The sequence below is a fragment of the Pteropus vampyrus genome, unplaced genomic scaffold, assembly GCF_000151845.1.
Source record: "Pteropus vampyrus isolate Shadow unplaced genomic scaffold, Pvam_2.0 Scaffold223, whole genome shotgun sequence".
Lineage (NCBI taxonomy): Eukaryota > Metazoa > Chordata > Mammalia > Chiroptera > Pteropodidae > Pteropus > Pteropus vampyrus.
The window spans coordinates 1,097,466-1,107,257 of record NW_011889004.1 but is presented as its reverse complement, the minus strand read 5'-3'; the positions used below and the strand labels follow the sequence as shown (position 1 = coordinate 1,107,257).

The window sequence follows — 9,792 nt, the reverse complement described above, 5'->3', positions numbered from 1 at the left end:
TCTCACTCAGAGATGAAAGGCCTGCGAGAAACCTAGAGATAGATTTAACACACATTCACAGTTGTTCCTATAAAATGAAGCTCCTCTCTGAGTGTTTACTATCCTCCAAGTACTGCTGCTGTGAGTGCGTAGGTTAGAGCATATGGTAACTGGAACAGAAACCAAATGTTCTGGCTGCCTAAATGGTGAAGGGAGGGAAGGAGAATCACGGCTAGCTGGCAGACGTGACAATGCAAAATGCCAATGCCCTTAAGAGGTCAGGGTTCTTCATCCCACTCTAATCCTAGTATCTAAGGCTGGCTGATTGTCAGGATGTTCTGAATTCTAGGTGTGCTCTGGCCTTGGGCAGGTCTGTTCTTGGTTTCCTTACTGAAAACCAGGAAACCTTCGCCCTATCCCAGAGGATTTGTAAATGAATGAGCTCAAAGGCCAGATGAGGCTAGATGAGTAAGCAAGTCACTAGGTAGCTGGACTTTCTTTACTTTCCTGTATGCTACTTCTTCCTTGATTCCAGAAAGCTGAGATTTATCAGCACTATAGCTCGGTTCCTCACCACCTCCAGATGGGTGTTGATCCCTCAACCTATGAAAGTATTTTTTGACCATCTGAACCTACCTCTTGCTCCTGACGGGCAAAGAGTAACAGATGTGTTTCCACCAACTTCTGCCCTTCCTCAATACCCTATCGGTAACCTCAAGGTCAAGCCTAAACTCCTGACCATGGCACAAAGAGCCCTGTGAGATCTGGCTCTGCTGGCATCTCCAGCCATCCTCTCCCCATTCCTAGCATTGCATTCCTCCCTCATACCATCCTCAACCTCAGAGAACAAGCCTTGTCCCCTCCCTCTGCCTGGAGTGACCTCCCAGAGCTAGGTCTGACATAAGGCAGGTGTCACCTTCTCTAGGGAGCACCTCCTGACCAGGCATCAGGAGCAGTCTTCTCCTATAACTCCCAGGGCCACACCCTGGTCCCTTGCACATCCTAGCCACCTGACATGAGGGAAGGCATGCTCTCCTAATTCTTCCAGCACTTAAGCCTGAGTAACAGGAATGTTTTACAAGCAGCAAAAGAGATCACGTTTCACAATCTACCCTTGGGGTCTTCAGAGTCCCTTTACTCTCCTTTGATTCCAATGTTGGTGAAGCTCAGATTTTTGATCTCTTCAAGAAATAATTAAAAGGTATGGACAGCAATAGCATCCTTTGAAATATCTCTTCTCAGACTGAAGATGTTCAAAAACCCAGGGTGAATGGAAAGTATTGCCAAATAGATCAATGTCGTCCTCGAAAGGGCCAAGACACAATGTACCCCTGCTGTGGCAACGCAGCTCCAAAAGAGTTTAACTGAAAGGCCTTGCTTTCAAAATTACTTGCTAATTCACAATACCAGCCTTGAGGTTTAAAAAAGTGGGGAGTGGAGGGAATGGGAGTGGGGAGCAGGATAAGGACTGGGCTTCTGCCCAAAAGACCATAGGCCAGTTCCCTTGATCCCTCTTTCTCGCCCTTGTCGACTCTCTTACAGATGATCTGCTTTGCCTCAAGAGTTTCTGTGGTAGAAAAATAGAGGCTAACCCTTGCTGTGCCTTCTGCTCAGGAACTGGAAAGAAAGCTTCTCTGTGTGTCTGTGTGTGTGCACACAAGTGAACGTATGTGTAGGGATAGGTGTAGAGAAGGGGTCTACAGACAGACACAGACACAGACACAGACACACACACGCACGCGCGCACACACACACACACACACACACACACACAAAATGAAGGGGCTCCTGATGCCTGGTCCTGCCCTCTTTTCTGTTAACCATTTTCTAAGAGCCAATGAAAGGGCTCTCCTTAATAAGTCAGTTTAGGGTTCTCAATATGGGCATAAGAACGTTCTAAAATACTGCAAAATGTATAAGGGATCTGTTTTTCTGAAGACAAGCTTTCATCTGATTCTCAAAGGAGTCAGTGATTCAAAAGATTAGGAACCGTGGCAACAGGCAGAGCTTTCTCTATCCACCCTCGCCTGTTTGGAACTGCATCATCTCCCCCTGGATCCACGCAGCCATCTTATACCCAACAGATCTAATGCTGACCTAGCCTCTACTCACAACCCACTCCTCTCACCTCCCAAAAGCTCTTTTTCTACAACTGACATCAGTTTTCTCAGGAAACGTTAGGACTTCTCCCTCCAGCTGATGTCACTAAGCCCTGCTTTATTCTGCCTCTTGGGTGTCCTTTCCCGCCCTAGTAGCCTAACCAGGCTCTCACCTTCAAAGCCACACTGAAGCACCAGCCTCCTATGTGGCCTCCTGTCAGCACCCTCCCCACCCATGTACGGCCAGATTAATCTTGTTATCAGATGGCTCCTCACCCTGCTCTAAGCATTAAGACTTCCATGATCTCATCACAATAAGAGTTCACACTTACCAAGTGCCTGTAATGTGCCAGGCACTGTCCTGAGCACCACCTCATATTCAGTCCCCACGACCATCCTACGAGGTAGGTATATCATTAGTTTTCCCATTCTTCAAGTGAGAAAACGGAGCCTTAGAGTGGCTAATTGACAATTAGTCAATTAGAGTGGCTAAGTGACATAGCCAGGAATAGAGCTGGGGGGTGAATTGGGCAGTTCAACTCTAGAGCTTGCTTTCTTAGCCACCAAGCAATATGGCTCTCCATGTGCTAAAGCCTGGCGTTGAGCCCTCCCTGATCTGGCCCTAGCTTCTCCCTCTCCCGTCTCCCAGAATGCTCTGCTCTAACTATACTGGCCTAATAATTGTTTCTCTAATTAATCACACTTGCTTTTTCTCACTTACTTGATCCTCTTAGTTTATAGTAACATTATTAAGGGTCTTTCTTTGGGAAAATAAAAGACATTAACTGACGATCATGCAATAATGAGATTTGAATGAGAAACTGGAGGTTGCTGCAATGAAAGAGCTGGATATGAAATTTTATAAACATTGTGCTTTAATATGTTTTTTTAAAAAAATACACAGAGAAAAGACTGGAAGGAAATAATCACCAAATGATTGTCTCTAAGTGCAGGAATTTGGCAACTGTTTTCCTGCTTTTTTATACTTTATACTCTTCCAAAAATTTTTAAATTAACATGTATTACCTTTATTATTAGGGGAAAAAAAGGAAGGAAGGAAGGAAAGAAACCATTTTAAGGGATTACTCAGCTTTGTAACTGTGTTTAGAAGACTGTGTCCTAGAATCTTAGGGTGAAGAGGGCTGACGGGGGTGTCCAGGGTGAGCACCTCTCCGTACTGGGCCCAATGCCATGAGCCACATTCAAAGGGTGTTGTTCCCTCTGTAGCATCCCAACAAAGGTTTCCGTCTCTGATTGAACCTTCCAGCCCACCACCTCCTGATGGGATCCAACTGCTGACATCATTCCTTTCAAAACCCAAAGAGTCTTCTCTGAACTCTGCCTCCATCTGTTCTCAGCAACAATGCAAATCATGACATTTTGAGCCAGCCCCATCATCTCTGAGGCAGGGAATGGCAAAGAACAGGAGCTTGAAATTCAGGCCTATATGACATAAATAAGGATGGCCACTTATTAGTCATGGCCTTTTAGGCAAGTCTCTTACATTTTAACTTCAATTCCCTTTTCTATAAATGGGGAAGATGATGGCACTTACATCACACGGCTGCTGTGAGGATCAACTGAAATAACACGAGGAGTGCTCAGTACACCAGTAAGCACTCACATAAAGGTTAGCTATCATTGCTATTCTTACTCTCATCACCAGAGCAAACTTCCTCACTTCTTCAATTGTTTGAGCCAAAATCCTGAGGAACCGTGTGGTACACATTTTAGTCTCCACTCCCCAACACCACCCAGTCACTTTCAGAATTGGCACACAGATATCTAAGTCATTTTCAAGCACCACCCGCCGCTGCTGCTCTGAATCTCCCTGCGCCCATCTAGATGCCCTCTGGAACCTCTAGTTTGGCAAGTAGGGGCCGTCTCTGCAGCCCCCCAGGCCCTGCACCCTATGTACCTATCATCTTCTTGAGCAGCTGCGAGTTGCCTTTTCCAAATAGCACACAAAGGTCCAGGATCTTTGGGATGTCAAACAGGAAGTTATTGTAGAGGATTTCTCCAAATGCAGAGGGGGAAATAAAGTGATCCTAAGGAAACGAGCAGAAAAAAGGATAAGGATGAGAGACTTTCTGAAAGCAGATGTATTATAAAGTAATAGCAAACCTACAAGAAACAACCTTCAGGCCCATCAGCAGGGGACCGGCTAATAAATGAAGGTCTGGCCATACTGTGGACATGTCTGAACCTTATATGTTGACCTAGAGCAATAGCCAGTCTTCGTTTTAAGGTAAAAAGAAGCGAAAGTGCACTACGAAACAGTTGGGGATTTGTTCTAAAATATGTATGGGTAAATTACCATGATATCTGGGATTACTTTAAAATATTTCAAAAAAAGAAAAAAGAACTCAAGAGGAGAGAGAAAACAAGATTGGCAAAATGTTGATAATTATTGAAGCTGGGAGATGGGTATATCTGAAAATTTCCATACTAAATAAGTTTTTTTAAAAAACCAAGATACTATTTTTAAAATAAATACATGTACACATGCACACTCCTATTGAAAAGGAAAAAAAAATTCCCTAATGGAACATGTACCTTAACAGTGGTTATTGTGGAGGAAGGAGATTTTGTGAGTAACCTTCACAATATATTTCTGTAATGTCTGTATTGTTTAGAGACAGCATCATTATTTTTAAAATCAGAGGAAAAAAACAGTAAAGGTTTTTAAAAAGCACATACAGGTTCCTTTCAAAAACCAGAATCAGTGTTTTTACTCTCTGACGCACAAAAAAAGGCACAGTCACGGGTCAACTGGCAAAGGGCCTTCGGGCTCCCATTGATAAAAACACTGGGTGCAACGCAGAATGACCCGGTGAATTAGAGGATAAGGGAGGTGGCACAGATTTCTTCCCCAACAGTGGGAATAAAGGCTGAGGGGAGACAAGAAGAAACTCGATACTTCTAGAGCCTTCCTTCCCAGGGGCAGAGTCTGGCACAGAGGTGTTAGGTGTCAGTGGTGACCTGTCACGAGATCAGGGGCTTACTTTGGATTCCTTGTGAGTGGACATGCGGAGGAAGGTGAGAAAAACACTCTGATGGAGGCGCTTCTGCATGTCAACAACCTCAGGAGTTGGGGCCACCCACTCATCAAACTTCCGGGGGACATAGTGCAGGTAGGAGTCCAGGCACTTCTGCAGGGTCTCGTCGAAGATAACCTAAGCCAGGCAACAGAGGAGAGCAAGGATTTGTCACTGAGGCCCAAGGGCTTGTGGGTGGACTGCACAGGAGCTCATAGCCCATCAGCCCTGGCCTGTGGCACACACTCCAACCCCAAGGGACCAAGGAGGTATGAATGAGCCGAGAGCTAAACACATGTTTCTAAAAATGACAGGTTGGAAGGCGTTGTATAAACACCATTAAGATTTGTGATACAAGACAGAGCAATCCAAACCACAATTTGCTGTTAAGGATCCAGTGAAAGAAGTAGAGAAAAAAAGCATCTCCCAGGGGGAGAGAAACAATAACAGCAACCAACCAACGGCATGTCATGTGCTTTGTCTTAGCGTTAATTTTGATAGAATGTTACCTGGCACCAGAATTTATCGTGAGGCAAGGCCAGGAGCCAGTCGAGGTCATTGGCTACGAAGGTGGCGCGTTCCAGGTACTCCTCCACTAGGGCGGGAATGTTGTCTTTAGGGGGCGGTTTGTATAACACAAAATACCGGTCTGCCTTCTGCTCGGGGTGCTACGGATCCAAAAACCACGTGTTAACGTGGCAGAGGTTAGTCAGCGAGGGCCCATTTGCCAACCCACAGCAATGACAACACTTGGCTGTTCCAACCGGTGACCCTCCAAGGAGCTTTTAAGCATAAAGAACCAAGTGTCTCTAACAAAGGGGCTTGGTTGCATCCAGGGAACACTAGGTGCGCATTAAAAACCATGTTTTTCGGAGAATATTTAATGACATGGGGAAAGGTTAAGGGAATAAAAAGCAGGGTACAAACTTCTCTATTTTATATAACAAGTTTTTGGATTTTCAGAAAGTATATATCTACTGAACACATTCACACACAGGCTAAAAAAAGTGTTTGTGGGGTGGGGACAATACTCCAAAGCTAATAGCGGTTATCTCTAGTGGGGGGGGGGTGGATTATGACTTAAATATATTTTCCAACTTAAAAAAATGAACATGTATTGCTTTCATTTTTTAATTATACAAGTGAGACATGAGCATCTTTTCTTTTAAAAACTTACACTACAGAGGTGAGTCGCCTGGAACCATACTCCCAGTCCCAACCAGTGAGTGTCCTTGCAGACCTTTCCTAGGCATTTACATTAAAATATATCTATATAAGCTATTTGTTTAGACGTTTTCACCTTTCTTACAAAAATAATATCATTCTGTATGTAACGTGCTATATTCTTTTTATAATCAGGAGAAAACCTTAGTAATTTTTTTAAAAATAAAAGATACTAATCATGTAATACAGGTCTCGACTGAGAATCACAAGTTCTCTCTTTCAACTCTACCTTGCCATGAACAAACCTTACTTTGTTCACCATAGAGAAGAGACGATGAGCTCAGTTTTCTCCTCAGACTACATAATGGCTGTTTTCTCCCAGGGAAGTGGTAATAGAAGGCTGGGCAACATCTCAGGTGTTATCAACCACAATCCACTCACTTCCATGTCTGTCAGTCCAGAGGAGACAGGAAAATCACGACTGACTGATCAGTCTCCTTGAGAACCACGTATGCCTCCCTACTGCCTAATGCAAGTTTTCAAACAGTGGAGTCCTTGGGTTCCATCTATTGGGTGGGCTGTCAGGACCCTTCCCATTTAAATCAGAATTTATACAGTGGGGTTCCAGGTACAAACCTTTTGAAAAAGGAATCCTGCTGACTGAAGCAAGTTCAGAGACACAGTCTAGGGCCTAAATTCATCTCCTAGGTTTCCAAGCTCCCCTGTAACTCTCTATATTGATAGTGTCCCTCTTAGGTTGTTTCTCATGCCAGGTTACTCACTGCCCTCCACTCCTGAACAGGCACCCCACCCCAATTAAATGGAAGGTAGATTGCCCCAGGAATCTACCTTCCATTTAATCCTACAAACACTGACTGGTACCCCACTGTGCCAGCAAGTGCGGTGGGGCATGTTAAGAAAAGCATCTGCGTGCTCACAGAGCCCACGCTCCAGAGGGGAAGATGCACATCAAAGCCACCAAGTAAGCACAAAACAGAAGAAGTGACAGCTTAAGCCTAGCAGAGGGACTGTGGGTGTGCAAAAGGGGATTAACTGTGCCTGGAGGACAAGGGACAGCTCGCTTCCCAGAGCAGGCAGCATTTGAGCTGGGTCTTGGAGAATGAGGATTTTTAGATGAAAGAAACAGTATTTTTATGGAGGCATAAAAATGGACCATAAAAATAAAGGACACAGGACGGTAGGAGATGAATTTGGAGGAAGAGAACACTGGAATAATGATAATAAAAGCCACCACTTATGGAGGACCTGCCTCTTGCCAGCTGCTGAGTAGGTCTGTCCCAAAGCCCTCCTTTTTTTAATCTACGACTATTTAAAAGGGAGATTGTTATTTTTTTACAGAGGAGGAAACAAAGACTCAGTAAGCTCAGGAACTTTGCAAAGGTCACAAGGCTAAGGAAGCAACTGAGGCAGGATTTGAACCAAAGCTTACACTGCAGACTTACTAATGACCTACGGTCCCCATGTGCCAACCTGGTCTCACTGCTTGTCCTTTTGACTCCAGCTCTGACCTCACCTCCTCCAGGAAGTCTCCCCAACTCCCACCCCTGACTAGGTTAGGGGTTCGCCCGGGCTTCCCCAGCACCTGCACTCTGTGGTTCCCCGACAGTAGTGCTTGTGGAACCACACCAAAAGTGCTTTCAGATAAGTGGTTCCTTTGGATGGGAAGAGGGGAAGGGATGAATTATAGAGAGGCACAAATAACTTTTGGGAGTGGTTGAAATGTTCATTATCTTCATTATGGTGATGGTTTCATGGATGTATACAGAAGTCAAACCAATCAAATTGTATACTTTAAATATGCAGTTTATTGTCCTTCGATAAAGTTATATAAAAAGAGAGGGCCTGCCTTCTCTGTCTCCCCTCACTAGACCTCTGGAGGTGGCCTAAGGTTTGTTCACCACAGCATTACCAGTCCCTAGAACAGTGCCTGGCATCGAGCAGACTCTCCACATACATTTGCTGGCTGGACAAAGGAATGAATGGAGGTAATGAAGGAGCAGATACTGCCAAGGTCTTTGAAGGACTTTGAATGCCAGGCTCAAGAGTGGGGGCTTTATTTAGTAGGTAATGGGAGTCACGGAAGACTTGAGGGCAGGGAGTAGCAGGGCCAGCTGTATCTTCCAACCTTCAAACCTGGCTCAGATCCCACTTGCTCCATGAAGCTTTCTGAAAATTATCTGCCCATCAAACTTTCATTCTGTTTATCTTGATTAGAGACCATTTTGCACTGTTCTCCAAATGCTCCACTTACATGAGTCTTATCCTCCTCAAAACCTCATTCTGACCCAAGACTTCATTTCTTTTGGATCTTCAATAGCATCAAGTATGTGCTGTGTACACAGTAGGTACTCAATAAAAATTAGCTTCACCTATAACCCTGTAAAGGCAGTGTGGTGGCTGTCTCTCAGCTAGAGATCTTCCTGTTCAAAGTTAGGACTAAGGAGACACATACAGGGTAGGTACGAACCTTAGGACCATCTTTCACGAGCTTCCAGTAGCCAGCAGGGTAATACTCTTCAGCATGGCCAACAAGACTGCTCCTTGATCGGTCAACTATCTCCCTCAGCTCATCTCTCTTCCCATCCTACCCCTCATTCAATGCTTCTGTCACTGTTGTCATCATCATCTTTATTGAGTGCTTACTATGTTCTAGGTACAGTGCTAATTCAGACATCTCATTTAATCCTCATAGCCACCCCACAAAGCTGGTTCTATCATCCTTTTTGGATCCTGAGGCATGGAGAGGTTATGTAACTTGCCCAAAGTCACAGCCAAGTATGTGTGAGATTTAACACAGAGGCCATGCTCCTTAACTCTGTAATACTGCTTCTACCCCCAGTGACTGGTGGTTGGTATCGGAATCAGGCTCTCTCAAAACAGCATACTCAGGTCCTCCTGCCAAGTCCACCCCTTCCCAGTTCCTCTGCCAGGCTAGTGCTTATTCACCCTTCATTACTCAGTTCAAGACCCCCCTCCTTCAGGAAGCCTTCCCTGGTTATATGTACCCTCCCACTACCTCCTAAGATCTCCCTGCCCTCACACATCCCTTTGGTCTGGATCAGCAGCTCAGGCTCTCATGCTCATGTAGCAGCCTGGACTTCTTTCTATCACAACCCTGATGTCACTGTAGAGAAGCTACTGGTCTGCTTTTCTTTCAGACCATGGGTCCTTCAAAGGCAGAAAACACAACTTTTTTCATAGTAGCTCCATTGTCTATCACAAGGCCTCACTGGGCTCTTTGACTCATTTACTGAATGTTTCCTGGCACTGGAGAACCCAAATGAAGGGAAGGAACTAGGTTTTTGCTCTCACGAGCCCACAGTCTAATAACCCAGGAATTCAGTACATGGGGAAAGACTAAGGTAGAAAATCAGACCCAACCACTCAAGGAGCCAGTCTCGACCAGGACTGTCCAACAGAACTTTCTGCAATAATAGAACGGCTCTATACCAGTACAGGCCAACAAGGTAGGTACTTAACACATGGAATTT

General features: G+C 44.9%; 1 protein-coding gene across 1 annotated transcript in view; it reads right to left on the bottom strand.

The window, feature by feature from the left end:
* ASCC2 (activating signal cointegrator 1 complex subunit 2) overlaps window positions 1-9,792 on the bottom strand; it is a 40,477-nt gene that overhangs the window by 24,177 nt on the left and 6,508 nt on the right. The window contains exons 3-5 of the mRNA XM_011373348.2: window positions 5,626-5,784; window positions 5,084-5,254; window positions 3,997-4,126 (exon numbers count right to left, since the gene is read on the bottom strand). Coding sequence (XP_011371650.1) covers window positions 3,997-4,126; window positions 5,084-5,254; window positions 5,626-5,784 — 460 coding nt within the window. The remainder of the gene's footprint in view (window positions 1-3,996; window positions 4,127-5,083; window positions 5,255-5,625; window positions 5,785-9,792) is intronic.